At 36.6% G+C, this 16955-nt stretch overlaps 1 protein-coding gene across 1 annotated transcript in view; it reads right to left on the bottom strand.

The window, feature by feature from the left end:
• Nucleotides 1–16955, bottom strand: part of LOC145984172 (tRNA (guanine(6)-N(2))-methyltransferase THUMP3-like) — a 57952-nt gene that overhangs the window by 11042 nt on the left and 29955 nt on the right. The window contains exons 4-5 of the mRNA XM_083117663.1: nt 15266–15444; nt 6869–7063 (exon numbers count right to left, since the gene is read on the bottom strand). Of these exons, the coding sequence (XP_082973789.1) occupies nt 6869–7063; nt 15266–15444 (374 nt within the window). The remainder of the gene's footprint in view (nt 1–6868; nt 7064–15265; nt 15445–16955) is intronic.

The raw sequence follows: 16955 nt of genomic DNA, 5'->3' as shown, positions 1-16955 counted from the left end.
TGTGAAGTGTTAAGTTGTTAACAACTGTTTTAGATTGTTTTGTTTTAGTTTACATATTACTGGTGCTTTTCTGCTGTCTAATAATGCCACACTATACGTACAACAAATATTTATGTACGACTCTTACATCATTAAGAATTTTTGTAGTTAAGTTAGTAGCCATTTTGCAGCAGAATTCCCAGATGTTCCTGTTCCACACAGAGGCAGTGTTCGAAAACTTGTGAACAAATTTAGGGAAACAGGGTCTGTTGGTGAATAGTGTGTAGAAAGAAAGTAGACAATGTTGGAGCACGATTGGAACATACTCCTCGAAAATCCCCCCGACGTCTCGCACAAGAAACACATTTCCATGACGTCTGCTTGGTGAGATACTAGGCTTTTAAACCTGAGGCCATGCATTAGAAGAATTGAAAGAAAATATCAGGAGAGAAACTGAACCAATTTCGGAAGAGGAACTGATACGTGTTAGTGAAAATTTCTTAAAAAGATGCCATAAATGTGTGGATACAGGAGGACAACATTTCCAACACCTCTTGTAACAAGGTACATGTTCATTTTAATTGTAACTGTCAATGTAATTGTACAAACATATTTCATTACATAGCAAGCAAGCAGTTATGCACTCTCACTGCCTGGCACACTAGCTCCATGGACAACTTGACTGTGAAAGGTACTGTAGAATGTTTTAGGAAAGAAGTTAAATCAACCATAAATAAGCTAAACAATAATAGATCACCTGGTTTGAATAAATTAGCTTCAGAAATGAACATAAATAAGCCATACTGTAAAAACTTGATATACAGGTGAATGAATAAAATCTGGGTACAAGAGGAAATTTCCCAACAATGAGAAGGAAAAAAAGGAAAATTGACTGCAACCAGTAAACTATAGAGGTATTACCCAAGACTACTAGAAGGAAAGGTTGGGGTCAGACATGCCTTTTTTCGCAACTGACGTGGGTGTGACATCATCGGCTGACAAACCCAGATGAACCTTTACCCCATACGGAAAGAAACATGTTAACTGTTTGGAAAGGCTGATCTGTTTTGTTCTTTTTTTTTTTTTTCCTTGTATTTCTGGATTGTTCAGTTGTTGCCATTTATAATGCCTTCAGTGAGATGTTGCAACGTGTTGTGATCTCCGATGAAAAAATAGAAACAGCGGGTGATAATATATAACTGAAAACAGCGCATCTAACGAGACTTGTTAGTGGATTGCGATACCAGTACACAGCATCACGCTACCACACACTTCAATTGGGTTACAATTATTAGAATAAAAATAATAATATTGTAATTTTTAATAAAGACTCTCATGAGTATAGTAAGATAAGAACTGTAAGCATCCCCCCCCCCCCAATTTAATATCCAGTTCCCCACAAAAATTCCTATGTCAATTTTAGGTTCACTGTTGGTAATGAAGAGTTGAATCTCTACCTCCTCCAAATAATTTAATTCTCAATCGCCACACCAAAATTCCCACAACAGTCTAAGTGGAACAGTAATACTCAAGACTTGGCTATCTCCCAGCCTAGTGCTCAATTCCCTTACTATAGAGTTGGAAACTTCCCCTACCAAGGATAATTCCACACCAGAATTTACGTGGCAATTTAAGGTAAAACCAGCTTCCACAAACTCGCCTGTGGGCATCCCACTGATTATGTATATATAAACTGAGCCTCAACTTTCTTCAGTTCTATGTCCTAAGTTTTTGTTCAGTTGAAAGTTGTTTAAAGTGTTTGTGACATAATACACACACAACTTCCTCACATTCCTCCAAGTATAGTTCAAAGATTCATAAGACTCAGAACTGTCATCTGAATAAGGAAAACTAACGAAGAAATAAATCTCAATAGTTGAAGCAAAGTTACCAAATTGAAAAAGATAAGTGAAAACAGAACTACTTTAATGACCTTTTAAATGTCCATGTAGGAGATAAATCAGAAGTAAATGAAGTACACACAGCAGAACCTTTAGTTCCAGAACCTAACTTGACTGAAGTTAAAGATGCTATTAAAAGGCTAAAGAATAACAAAGCACCTGGCATTGATTTAATACCAGCCGAGTTAATTAAATATGGTGGAAATTCATTAATATGTCAAATTCATAAATTAATTTGTTTAATATGGAATAAAGAAGAAATCCCTCAACAGAGGAAAGAATCCATAATTGTTCCTGTGTTTAAAAAAGGTGATAAAATGAACTGCAATAATTACCGTGGAATTTCTCTACTCTCAACAACGTACAAAATATTGTCTAACATTCTTTTAACAAGACTAACACCATATGCTAATGAAATTATAGGTGATTATCAATGTGGATTTGAACATAACAGATCAACTACAGATCAAATTTTTCACATCAGACAGACACTTGAAAAAAGTGGGAATATAATCAATGGAATACCTAAGAAGCTTGTTAGTATGATAAAAATATGCACCAGTGAAACAGAAAGTAAAATTCGTGTGGGTATTAATATGTCTGACAAATTTACAATTCATGATGGGTTAAAACAAGGACAGGGTGGCTACAAACAAGGAGAAATGAAATTCCCTGATTTTTCCAGGTTTTCCAGGACAAAATTTACATTTTTCCCTGATAATTACAAACTAAACTAAATCGATGTTTTTGCAAATGGAAATAATAAACTCATACAGATACAGGTATGGATTTGTAAAGTACCAATATTATCTTCTATGAAATTGACTTAATTTCTTTATTCTCTATGATTTGAATTCAGACTGCAAAATAGTGAATTTGGAAAATTATTACAATTCACAAGCTAGGGAAGGATTATGGAATTTTGTCATACGCTGTAAGTTTCAAATAAAATACTTGATTATTTTTAAAGTTACAACTAAATGAGATAAGAGTGAAGAGTGATTGATTAAGAAATACAATTTGTGTAATTTATCAGTCTCCTTATACATTCTCGGTATTATATGTTGATATTTCCACTGAGGTTTGGAACCCTCTACTTGCAAGAACCATGAGTGCGGACTAATTTTTCAATGCATAAAGCTACTTCTCTCTTTTCTGTAAAGCAAACAACTAAACTCTTGCATATAAGTGAAACAATTAAATCGAACAAAATAAAGTGTCATATTTCCATACATTATCAATGGGATTTCTGCTTCAGTATAGTATATCCAAGTGAAGTACTGTGAAACTGACAACATGCAGTTATACCATTAATGTTGACGAAAAGGGTATGTAGGTATTAGAAATTTAACGCAAGGAATTTAGAGAATTGCATTGTATCTGATTCACCTGATTTAGCTAACCATACATTAAAACAGGAACACTAATAATAAAAGCTTCTTAAAATTCATATACGAGGGGCATCCTGAAAAAAGCTCCAATGGTGCCTATACGCAGCACTAGTGGTCGGAGAGCGACACACACACATGCAGGCAGGAAGAAGTGGCATGTAGCTGTAATCTGGTATAGTTGCAATGCAGCCGTTTTAGGACAGTTCTAGGTTAAAGATTGCAGCTCTCATACAGTCTCCCACGGACTGCGATGTAGCGTACATTGCACGCTCAGAATTTGGCACAGAACCACCGTGTGAGGTGTGCAGAGAGGACGTCGTGAGTGATAGTATGGTCAGACGATGGCGCAGACAATTCACGGAAGGCCAATCGAATGTGCACAACCCCATACAGCTGAGTACACGAGGGCCCTTTGCATCACTTCAGGTGAGATATCTTGGACTACTCCCTGTACAGCCCTGGCCTTGAATGTACAGACTTTCATCTCCTTGTTTAACTGAAGAGGTTTCTGGCAGGGCAAGGATTTGACAGCTACACTGTGATAGAGATAGTTCCAGTATTTGCTGTCAGACACATATGCAATGGGCATACAAATTTTAGTGTCATGCTACGACAAATGCCAGAAAAACGGTGGTGATTATGCCGAAAATTAGGTTAGGACTCACTGTTACTAATGCAATAAATTACAACTGATATTCTTGTTTAATTTATGCCTAATCGGTAGGGACCTTGATATTTTGTTATTTTTTTTTCCAATTTGTGTATTTTCTTATTTTTTTATTTTTTACTATAGTGTTTTTTTCCCCAAAATTCACATTTTCATTTTAGCGCATTTTCTGGCAAATATCTGAAATTATACCTTCATGGAATTTCTAAACTAATGTTTCAAATTGTAAGTCACATGGCTTACGCTTTTTCGTGCGAGTTTGATATCTTGAAAGTTATTTTCCATACCCCCATTTTTAATTTTAAGGTAAGGATTTTAGATAATGGAATTTTCCCCGTATATACTGAAGGGTGCATAATGACCATAAGTGGCGACGCACCAAAAAATTAAAATCAATGTCACGTGACAGATACCGATATATTATGACACCAAAAATTGGCATTATCTTTTTTTGACTTGTTAGTGTTTTATGTTTCCCCAAATTCGAGGTTTTTTTTAGAACATTTATCTGCTAAATATACCGAAACTTAATACTCCATTGTTTTTAAAACTATTATTTTAAATTGTAGGTCACCTGGTCTACGTATTTTCGTGACAGTTTGATATGTTGGAACAGATTTTTGAGGAAGTAAAAGTAAAGTGCTCCCCTGCACTTTTGCATGAAGGTGTATAGGAGTGTGGAGTTAGGGCCCCACACTTTCTTGATCATGGCTGAAGATGGGGTGATGTGATCAGCACGACGCTACTGGCTACCTTTATCCCTCAAAGTTTCCTCAAGGTACCAGCTTCATATGATGCTGGGTTGGGTGCTGGAGCAGTTTGAATAGTTGGAAAACATCCCGGTTCTTCCCTGCAGAGGATCGACCCCGGGTCTCTCGCATAGTAGTTAGACACCCTAACGACTGAGCTCCATTATTACTCGCTCCATCTGTTGACAAGTCCCCTTACTACTCCCATATGGACAAGAAAAAAATATAATTCAAAATTATAATTCAATGCATTTTCCACATAATATTTAGAGGCTTAACCTTTACTCCCCCGATGATACCATATGGTATCATCAGAGTAGGGGCGTATTGGCCCGATGATACCATATGGTATCATGGTGCTGATTACGAAATGAATGTACTTTTTGGACCTTCATACTCTTATGTTTGGGTGGAAACTCTGACACAGGTCTGGAGCAAGGCTGGGAAATTCCTATTGATGACCAAAACAGTAATTTTGCCTGTAGTATTATATGGATGTGAAACCTGGTCCCTTACATTGAAAGAGGAACATAAATTGAGAGTATTTGAAAATAAGATCATTAGGAAAATATTTGGACCTAAAAGGGATGAGGAGACAGGTGAGTGGAGAAGGTTACATAATTTAGAACTACATAATTTGTATTCATGTCCAGATATTATTAGAATGATTAAATCAAGAAGACTTAGGTGGGCAGGCCATGTGGCACGAATGGGAGAGGAAAGAGGAGTTTACAGAATTCTTGTTGGGAAACCTGATGGTAAGAGACCTGTAGGAAGGCCAAGACGAAGATGGAGGGACAACGTTGAGATGGACCTAAGGGAAATCGGTAGGGATGGAAAAGAGTATATAGATCTTGCTCAAGATAGGGAAAGGTGGAAGGCCTGTGTTGCTGCAGCCATGAACCTTCGGGTTTAAGAAGGCTAGAGAGTTAGTTAGTTTTTTAAGTGAAAACAGCTTCTCTCTCACTCCTAAAAGAGAGCAATAGTTGAGGTTGTTTTCTTTTACATATTCAAGTTATCCATAATTTTGACTTTCTGCCTTTATTTATTTAACAAAACGCATGGCCAGGCATATTAACTTCAATTTTACATGAAACTTTACGTTTCACAGAGAAATGTGACAACCTAAAAACTACGGATGCAATACATGTGTTACTAGCTGTATCATCTAATTCTGAAGACATACATTATCTCGGATCCTAAGTGAATCTGTATATTCAGTCCCAGCTAGCTTCTGGGCATAATAATGGCTCCTTCTTGTTCATAATTTCTGCATTGATTTCGCTGCAAAACCGTGGCGAAGAGTGATCCATTCGCCCAGTGACGTCACGTTTTCGTTAAGTACCATGTGATCAGGTATGGCCCCAGCCTTCTCCTTCTAATAGTCTTGGATATTATCATATTTAAGTCTGGATACAAAATTCTCTCTGCAGACTATTACACAAGGTGGTATTAGGAGGAGGGATGAGGGGGAATTTCTGCATCCATTGCTTTGCAATGTACCTGCATGTAATGCGAGAAATCTGCGAGATGAAACAGAGTATGGGAATAACACATATTACTTATTTGTGAATTTTAAGGCTATGTATGATACAATTTGAAGATAAATTATTTGAAGCCATGCATGAATTAATCATTAATACAGTGAAATGTAAAGTGCAAATTATGGACCAATTGTCTGACATGTTTCAGAAAATACAGGAATTAAGACAAAGAATTAAGACCACTCAAGAAAGAGACAAAGCAAAAGACAATAAAAGCATACTTTATCCAACTGTATCTTTGCTCTGGACCTGAAAACCTTGCAGGTTCAACACCTACTTCGGTTTCCGCTGTGTTACCTGCATCTGAAGATGCAGCCTGCAGGTGCAACAATTGTCTGAGGAGTGTTTCCTATTTCCTTCTCAAGTTTTTTTTTATATTAGCCCTTCTGGCCTTCTCCCCTTTCATGCTACACACACACACACACACACACACAGATATACATACATGTTGGGGGAAGGGAAACTTTAACAGGAAGTGACATTTTGACATCCAACCTTCCAACAGGCACAATTCAAAGAAGAAACCTGGAATTATGTACAAATAATTTCCCAGTACCCTTCACAATAAACCAGAGATAATGCATCACAACAACATTGAGCATGTAAAACTTTTTTTTTTGTTTGTTTGTTAACTTACCAGATCAGTGACAAAGACATCAACACTATCATCTTTGAGGGGCAATCTTGTAGCATCCCATGAAAAAATGTCCACAGATGGAATTGGTCGACTTCCACTTGTAATGAGATCTGCCAAATTTTCTTTTGCTCTTTCAACTGCTTTGGGGTGATTATCACCAGCAAGGTGAAAAGTATTTGGATATGCTAATGCACCCTGAAATACAAGACATAAATTTAGTTTGTGTAAAAGTGCTAAGTTTTGCATAATTGTATAATTCCTTAAATACTTGAAAACATGCATGCATGTTTGCTTTTGGTAGGTACTTTGTACTGCTTGGTTTGCAAATTCAGATGGAACAAATTGCAGAATACATTATAATTGTACATAAATAGTGTATTCTTGTAGCAACTAACTTATCTGACTTTTTATTCTACAGCTAGTTAGGCATGATCCCTAAGTCACTTATTCGCCATGGTTTCCATTCATAGTCAGGTAGCAATGATAAAGTGGAGCTTCTCTCACAAGATGCATTTCATTATGATGACAATTAGCACTAATCTTAATTATTAATTACTTTTGTATTTTATTTCATAGCAGTTTTCTTCCTCATATTGTTCAAGTTTAGGCACTAGTTTCACTTCAATTTCAGCATGAGATAAATATAACTTGTGAAACTTCTAGGTAAAATATGCACATCACTTGAAGTAAACCAATGCTTATAGCATGTTGCTGTTTGGAGAGAAATCTAATTCTAAATCAAATCAAGTATTATTCTACACATAAATCAACTTTATACACAGTAAAAATATTTGTGTTCAATAATGATCGCATTAAGCATGTACTATTGTTACATTGTATTTTGACTCACGTACAGAGTCATACAATTGCTGTCTTAGTAGACAAGCACATTGACTCCTCAACTCTTGATCTTACCAACAAATCTTCTGAGTCTTCAGTTCCAGCAACAGACCATGCATTCAATTGTCTTGTTAACTAAACATTATTTACCTCATCCTCACAATTAATGTAACCTTTAGCCACCGGACCTCTCGCACACCTGTATTCTCATTCACTCCAGCACATTTTCAAGCACACACTTTTCAAACTTGCCACGAAGTACAAAAAAATCATAACTCAAGAACTATTTGTCGTAGACAGATGGAATTTGTTTTGTTTATTTTCTTAAAGACAGGGCTTTTAACAGAGGTAAAATGTATACATTGTGACTCCAAATAATTAGTGTTAAATGAAGAAGAAGAAATTTGAATTAATTGTACGACATACATCCCCCCCCCCCTTCCCCAATAGACCGAAGTGAATGAAAAAATGTAGCATGTAGTGGTGGTCCATTCCTAAACAAACTGTGTAAAAGTTTTGTAGAAATCAGACTGACACTTCTTGAGTAAAAAAATTATAAAGTAGTAGCGTTGCCAGCTTCGAGACAATGTCCAGAATCTCTTGCCAGCTTCGAGACAATGTGCAGAATCTTGCTTCTAGAATCGACCCTATGGATGGACGCTGTCTGGACCAAATTTGGAGGGAAGCACAAAAGACTACTCTATGAGTATATGTAATGCACATGCCACAACTTTAGGGGGAAAACGGAAATTACGGGGTTCAGAAATTTTGAGTAATTACGGAAAATTTCGAAATTTAGGCCTTTGCCCCCTCCCCCTTAATTTTCGGGTGTTACTTAAAATGTTGCTTTTACTCATTCTTACATTTAGAATTTAAATTGTCCAAAAAGATGCAGTGGTTCAGCAGTTGTAGCCTTTTATCTTCAATTTATCCCATAGTAACAAAAGGGAAAGAAAGGGCTTTTCAAATGGCGCTTGTTAATAATAGTAACAATAAATGAATTGTTTTGTAATTCCAGTATATAATTATAATACCTTTATTCGTAAACTAATGCACAAAAAAGACAAAACTGAAATACAGTTTTCAAGAAATGGCATGTTAACACATTGGGGGTCTCACGACGGGCATAGCCTGCAGTGCACTTAAAAGTCAATGTGGACGAACGACGGGCATAGCCTGTCCTGTGGTATGCAATCGCTTTGCCGATTGAACTACGGGCTATGTTCATACTTCGTCTCATGTGCGTCTTCATTCAAGCCCCTCTGTTGAAATTCCGACCGCTAGGTGACTCATGTGCTATTTTTATCTCACACCTGCGACTGTTTGTTGTCAGATTGATGTAAGTTGCATTGTTTAGAATGGCGTCGTTAGATCCAGACTGCATAGCGGAAATTCTGCATGAGGATTCCGCCTCAGAGTTTGAAGTTAGTGACGATTTTGATGATGCAGATGAATTTGAAGATTTGGAAGGTAGGTTATATTCGTAATAATTAATTGTTGATAATATAAACAGTGTTGCAAACTCTAGTATTTTATGAATGAAGTGAGAAGAGGTAATTCTTTTGGGTCTATTCATCTTGCCTCTTGCTTGATTCTCCTACATGTACTGATGTATTTTTAGTTTTTCCATTTATTATTTTGTATAGTGTATGTCAAATGAAAATTTATTTCATTTATTTATTTGTTTACTTTTTACAGATGATGCAAAACCAACTGATACATCATCTGGTCCTGTCCTGCAGCCACTTTTTCAGACAAAAGCTAATTACCTGTAATTTGTAATTATTTTTTGTTATGTGCACATAAGAAGTATTCTTATGCAAGATTCAAAAGATGTATTGATAGTTTATATAGTTAATTATTGAAATTTCCAGATTACGAACTTAAAATATCTCTATATTAACATTTGTTACAATGTTGTACTTTTTTTCACAAAACATTGCTGAAAAAAATATTCGAAAATGTCTGAAAATGAAAAAAAAATTAACAAATTTTTGTTCATTGAAAAGAGGAAGTTTTGTAGATTTAAGAAATGTGTGGAAAATAAAAACAAATTAAAAATATTTTTCTATGATTTTTTGAAAAACAACCAAAAACCGCAGACCAGAGGTAAAAATGCTGTATTATGAGGCCAGACCCAAATGTGTTAATTGCTGTCCTGTGTTAAAAAATGGTCAGGGCAAATTTTGACAATCAGGCTTTTGACCCCACATCGGTAGGTTGCACCACTGAGCAAGTGTTCAGTGGTGCAAACAAGTGAGGGGTATCTAAGGAAGAATCTATGCAGAGCTCGTTGACCTTGAGTAACATTGCCGTGTGTGGCGTTGTTGAGTGTGGGCACATGTCATGAAAGTGCATCGTGATTTCAACATGGAACAAAGAGCAACCTTCAAGTTTTGTGTGCACCTAGGTAAAACAGCAATGGAAACATTTCACATTTTGCAGCAAGTGAATGGAGACACATTAACCTGTACGCATGTATTTGAATGACACAGGCATTTCAGTAGAGGACAGAGTCAATTGAAGACAATGAGCCTCCGGGTGCAGAAAGGATGGTGAGAACAGTGGAAATGATTGAGAAAATGAGGACAATCATTACTGAAGACCAAAATGCTACACTTCCAATACTTGCTGATGAGTTACAAGTGAACAAGGAAACTCTTTCAGGCAAATAATAACTCAAGGTTAACTCGTGCCTCATTCATTAACAAATGAGCAAAAACAGGACAGTGTTGATGACTGCAGAGAGCTGATTTCTACTGCCAATAGGGACCCTAGCTTAGTGTTGAATATCATAACAGAGGACGACACATGGGTTTTCCAATATGACCCATTGACAAAACATCAAAGCATCAAAGTGCTGAGTGGAAGTCTCCAAACTCTCCACAAGCCAAAAAATTGAGCCAGTCAAAGTCAAATATCAAGACTTTGCTCATTGTCCTTTTTATGATAGTAAGGGCATTATGTACAAGAAATTTCTGCCTACAGGGCAGACTGTTACTACTGCATTTTACCTTGAGGCACTGAAACGTTTGATGCAAAGAATAACACGGGATGATGGCAGCTGGCGTCTGCTTCATGGCAATGTCCCAAGTCACAAGGCTGTGATTGTGAAGAACTTTTTGTCCTAAAAGGGAATCTGTGTGTTGACACACACTGCCTATTCACCAGATCTGGCTCCATGTGTTTATTTTCTTTTATTTCCTCAACTGAAAGCTGCACTGAAAGGTTCCTCCTTTGATGATGTACCAACAATCAAGAAAGCTTCAAGGATTTCAAATAGCATTACAGAAAACCAATTCCAGCAATCCTTCCATGCACTGGTAGACAGGGTGCAATTATGTGTGGTTGCAGGAGGGTCCTCCTTTGAATGATCCCAGGTAAGGAACTTTCTGCGAACACTTGTGTATATTTTTTACAGCACCAGTCCCGATTTCAAATTGCCACAATGTTTTATGTTTCTGATCCCAATGAAGCAGAATGTTCATTAGATACAGTAAATGAATAATCAAGGTTCCACTGTATTATGAATGGACTAATAGGAAATTTTTGCCAACACCGATTAAGGACTAATATAAAATTTACTGATATGGAGATTATAAAATAGAATCATTCCAATCAAAATCACCAAGAGTAGGTTGCTTCATAGTCATGGATTTACTTACAATTTTCTTACTGATAGACAGAGATGTCCAGCCTCTGGAAGCTGGGCCTTGGCGTATAAGAACCTTGTGAGGATGAAGCCAAGATATAGTTCAGAGGCTGAGGCCATGTGAGGCTGACCTTGAGCTTGGAGGCTGAGGTCCTGTGAGGCCAACATGGAGTTCAGAGGCTGAGGCCATGTGAGGCTGGAGGCCGATGTGGAGCTTGGAGGCTGAGAGCATGAGAGGCCGGGCCTTGCAAGCAAAGTCAAATAGACATCTCTCCGTACACAAAAGCAAAATTTGATCACACAGAGCTTAATACCACCATGAAAGCTACATCTCATGACCAATAGAGAATTATTGAGAAATTTGGATTATATGAAACTGTCTTTGTTTTTCAGAAAGGAAGCCCAGCTTCTACCAGTGGTTGTAAGGAGACATGCCAGAGTTGATTTGGGAGTCGGGCCTTAGGAGCTTTCCTTTATTTGGCATCTCGTTTAGCTCCTTGTTGTGTGGAGTGCGGTCTTTCCCCAAAAACTTCTGGACTTTGTAGCAACACTTGTGTATATTTTTTACAGCACCAGTCCCGATTTCAAATTGCCACAATGTTTTATGTTTCTGATCCCAATGGGGTATGCAGGATTTTTATTGGAGAGGGAGAGGGGAGAGGGGCACTTGTAAAAGTGCATAGTACTATGAATGTTGCTGAAATTTTTATAGGAGGGGGGTCAGGCCATTGATAAAACTTGAAGAGTACAAATAGTAACAATTGTTATTATTATTATCATGCTAAAGATTAGTGTGTGGATTTATAGGCACTAAAAGCCTCTCAAATAGGCAGGCAAATACACACCAAAAATGATTAAAATAGGCATCTAAAAAGGCACTATATAAGTAAAATCAACAAGGCACTAAAATAAGCATTTAAAATTCACCTTAAAATAAAAAAGAACAATAAAATAAGCACTGAACATGAACTTATTTCAATTTTCTTCTTCCAATGCACAATTATACTGCATTAGCATTGCAATTTATATAATCTATAATTACATTTTATTCATAAAAGTGCATTGAAGCCTTACAAACTATTAATACTATTTTCAATGAAATTCACCTTTGTGGGAAATCACCAGTTAAAGTAAATCTGTCATAAAAAAAATTATGTTATTGATTGTGCCAATTTGAACAAATGCCTCAATTGCATGCACCATTGTTCCCAATGAAAAAAAAAACAATTCACATTATTTTAACGAAAAAATCTATTTTAGGATTTTAGAACCTATTTTAAGGTTTTTAGAACCTATTTTAGGATTTTAGAGCCTATTTTAGGAACCTAAAAACATACTTTTTAGAACCTAAAAATCTGAGGTCTAATTATTACATCGGTTTGATTACATACAGAGGTTGGACAAATTATATGAACACTATTAGATGAGCCTCATTTTCAGTTATGTGCTAACTGCACTGGCATGCACGGCTTTGTGTTGTGTTGCGCTACCATTATGTCTGACCTTACACACTTCCAACAAGGGCAAATTGTTGGTGCCCGATTAGTTGGTGCATCCATAACAATGGTCGCAAAGTTAGTAGGCATATTGCGAGCTACTGTATCTACTGTCATGACAGCATACAAAGTGCAGGGGAAAATGACGTCTGCGAAACAGAATAGTGGCAGAAAGACGAAACTGACAGAGACAGACAGGAGGGTATTAAGGAGGATTGTTGGCTCTCAGGGGAAGACCACTGCACCCAAACTGACTGCTTAGCTGAATTTGCATGTTGAGAATGCAGTGTCAAAGAAAACAGTGCGCCGAAAACTGCATAATCGGAATATCCATGGCTGCTGCTATTGCAAAACCTCTTGTAACACAGGACATCAGTGGTGTCAGGAGCACAAAACCTAGACTACCGACCAATGGAAACATGTCATGTGGTCCGACGAATCAACCTTCACACTATTCCCCACCAGTGGACGTGTTTTTGTATGGTGAACACCGGCCGAAGCATACAATCCAGACTGTCTGGTGCCAACAGTGAAGCATGGTGGCGGTACTGTAATGGTTTGGGTGGTCATTTCATGACATTCACTGGGTCCTAATGTCACACTGAAAGGAAGAGTAACTGCCAAGGTGTTTGGAGGCATTTTAGGTGATCATATCCATCCAGGCATTGTTCCCAGCAGGGGATACCAGGATGATAATGGCCCCATTCATACCACTGGCACTGTCCAAGATTGGTTTGATGAGCACAATGATGCACTTACACATCTTCCCTGGCCTGCACAATCGCCTGATTTGAATATTTTCGAGCCATTGTGGTCAGCATTGGAAACCAGAGTACGGGCCCGTTTCTCTCCGCCAGCCAATCTCAAGGAATTGGAGCAGTTTCTTGTTGAGGAAAGGTATAGCTTCCCACTGACTACCATCCAGGATTTGTATGCATCCATTCCCAGGAGGATTGAGGATGTTCTCAAAGCCAAAGGCGGTCCCACACCATATTAGGTGGATGTTCATATTATTTTGTCCAACCCCAGTACATGGCATATAGCAGTTATAGTTACAAATATATATTACATACCCTTGATAACATATTTGGGATATAGATCAGCATAATTGAGTTACAAATATATAATACATCCACTAGATTACATATATGGGATGTAGATCCCATATTACATTACTTCCCTACTAAAAAAGTACTGAACTTTGATTTTTGTTCAAAATTGAATATCAATTTTGGCCTTAAATTTCAGCAATTTTCATAAGAGATGGTGAAAAAAGGCACAGAAAATAAAATAAAGCTTAAAATGTAGTGAAAACAATGTTGTTTACCACAGCTTTCTATTATTTTTCTTACCTGAGTTATCATAATTATCGCAACTGTCTGCAAAGGCCAAAAATACCAAAGTCATGAAACAAAAGAAATGGCCACCATTTTTAAACAAAGTCAAGTTTTAGAAAAATAATGCCTCCTTTGAACTACCCATACATAGGGTTAAAACAACAAAAATAATGAAAATTTAAAAAATTGTTCAGCAACCAGAATGGACCGACCCATATGCATTCTGGACAAAAGCTCCTGTTTTAGTACAATTTCTGTGAACTTAAAGTGGATCATCATCATAGTAATGCTTCTCCCACTTATTCAACATTCTAACAATATTATATTAGTGGATATTTGTGTGTGTATTAGGGCCATTTGCCAAAATAGCTGTATGCCAGTGGAAAAATTGGTTCATACACCCAATACTGAAACCTGTGATATTTTTACTATGAAAAATATTACCTTTAGGATGTTTTAATATTGTTTGACATGTATTGATTATGCTGTGCAACAATTTTCATTGTGGCAAAACCTCCGATTCCCTATTAAACTATTACCTGAAGCTGGGTGTCTTATTCATCACAACAAATTACTTTATTTAAAGATTTTTCTACTCTATGAGCAGGTAAGAGTGGTAATGCAGTTATTTTCTATTAGGACTGTCCTTCTCCTCTCCAACAATATATAAATCATTACAATACTCCACATCGTTTCCGAGATATGACATGTTTTGTGTCATCCACCCAATTTCTGAAAATCTTCAAATTTTCAAATAATTTGTAACTTTCAACATATTTGTTGGACAAGTCTAATATTACGTATTTGTCATATTGGACCAAGTATCTATCAGTAAAAGAAAATGAAGCAAATCCATGACTATGAAGTAACGTTTTGTCTATTAATTGGGTGATTTCACGTGGAATGACCCAATAGAAAATGTTCCAAGTAGTAATTGGCTTGTTATTGGCAATTTTACTGATAAACTAGCATGCTCATAATGGCAAATACCAATAGGTTAGCAATTACTATGCCCCATCTTTAATAAACATGCAGCACGTAAGGAAATATCTTCAAACATCCAAATACAAACCTCTATAGAAACTGAAGCACCTCCACACAATCCATCCACGATCACATCACCACATTTTGGCTGTGCTAAGTGAACCAATCCATAGCAGAGAGTTGCTCTTAAAGTTGTTGGACCAAAATGAGTAATATTCCTTTTGTGCAATGATTCATCTGTTAAAGCTATCGCAATGAAGGCTGAATCTTGAAAAGGAAACAATTTAAAATCATAAATAATTAAATTTAAATACATCTGATGCAACAAATATATTCCAGTACAAGTTATAAATGATGGATGGACCAATATGAAATTTTGGCCACTACGGATGAAGTATCAATACAAAGTTTACCAATACCTGATATTCTACTGGTCTGATATAAAATTCCAAATGGTTCCTGAAGAACCTGGATAGTTCATTGACTTCCTTAATAAATGTATATTACCAGATGACTTCAATGTATTTGGACAGTTACTTCAAAAATGTATGTAATGGAAATCTTATATAAAAATATAAAAAAAATATAACAAAATTGCAGAATATTACACATTATAATTGTATTTATACATATATCAGATCAGTAAAATTATCAATAATTTTACCAATACTGATATGGCTATATTGGCCAATACCAATAAAGTAAAAAAAAGTAAAAAAAAAAATAAAGTGCTCCCCTGTGCTTAGCACCACACCATGAAGGCATATAGGGGGTGTGAGGGTAATGGTGCTATACCAATAGCACCTCAATTAATTGGTCCCATCCCTATTATAAACATAAAAAGTAAGGCAAGCAAACTTGTACCATTATTTGACTACAATTGGTGGTACATACAGATTACATTTATAACACTGGAAGGTGGGTATTCAGCAGGTATATAGCAATGAGTGCACTTCAATAAAAAGTTTGGCCATAGCCATAGAGTTAGGCAAATGAGTATTTCAGGATCTAAGCATCACATTTTTATTGCAACCCTAATTTTCATATGCCAGAGACTTTCCCTTAACAAGCTGTTCCAGGCTGGAAAAGATGTTTCAAGCCTACATGTGGTAAATTATTTTTGTTGCATTACATATCTTGTAGCTTTGGTAGAAGTTATAGATTTGTTCCAATGAGTTAGCAAATTATACCTAGGTAGCTACTTCAGTGTCAAGATGTTTGTTTTTTGTAATTTAGTCACTTTTCTGCCCTTGTAGCTAATTACAACGATGATTGATTTGTTGTTTTAAGTCCACTTTATCCACATTAAGGCTAATCGGGACTGGACCTACAGTTTAAAGTGGAATCCAAACCACTATGTGCCTCCACCAGGACCACTTGATTACAAGGTGAAATTACGACGATGAGGATGAGTGATGATATGACGAAACTGATGAAGGGATGCTCAGCCTGGGATAAGAACCTGGGACCCCTAGCATCGTAGCTCACTGTGCTAACCACTTCAACACAGTTATCAAGATGTTAAAAGCACAGAATATGTACTTAATAAATCAGAAAGGACAAAAAAGTCTCACGAGCAATTGACTGCAATTTTCAACATGTGTGTAAGAAAAATATTAATCGGAGCCAAAACTGTTCATTACATAATCTCAGCATGTAATGATTAATGTATGACAGCATTATGTGCACTTGCATCTGTCAAAAAAATTCCACCTCACTGTTCTTGCTTAAAAAAAACAGTGCTTAGAGTCAGTCTCTCCTCACTCTGTCCTTTTGTG

The sequence above is a fragment of the Lepisma saccharinum genome, chromosome 2, assembly GCF_977018435.1.
Source record: "Lepisma saccharinum chromosome 2, izLepSacc3.1, whole genome shotgun sequence".
Classification (NCBI taxonomy): domain Eukaryota; kingdom Metazoa; phylum Arthropoda; class Insecta; order Zygentoma; family Lepismatidae; genus Lepisma; species Lepisma saccharinum.
The sequence above is the reverse complement of the archived record's forward strand: the minus strand, read 5'-3'. Positions and strand labels throughout refer to the sequence as shown.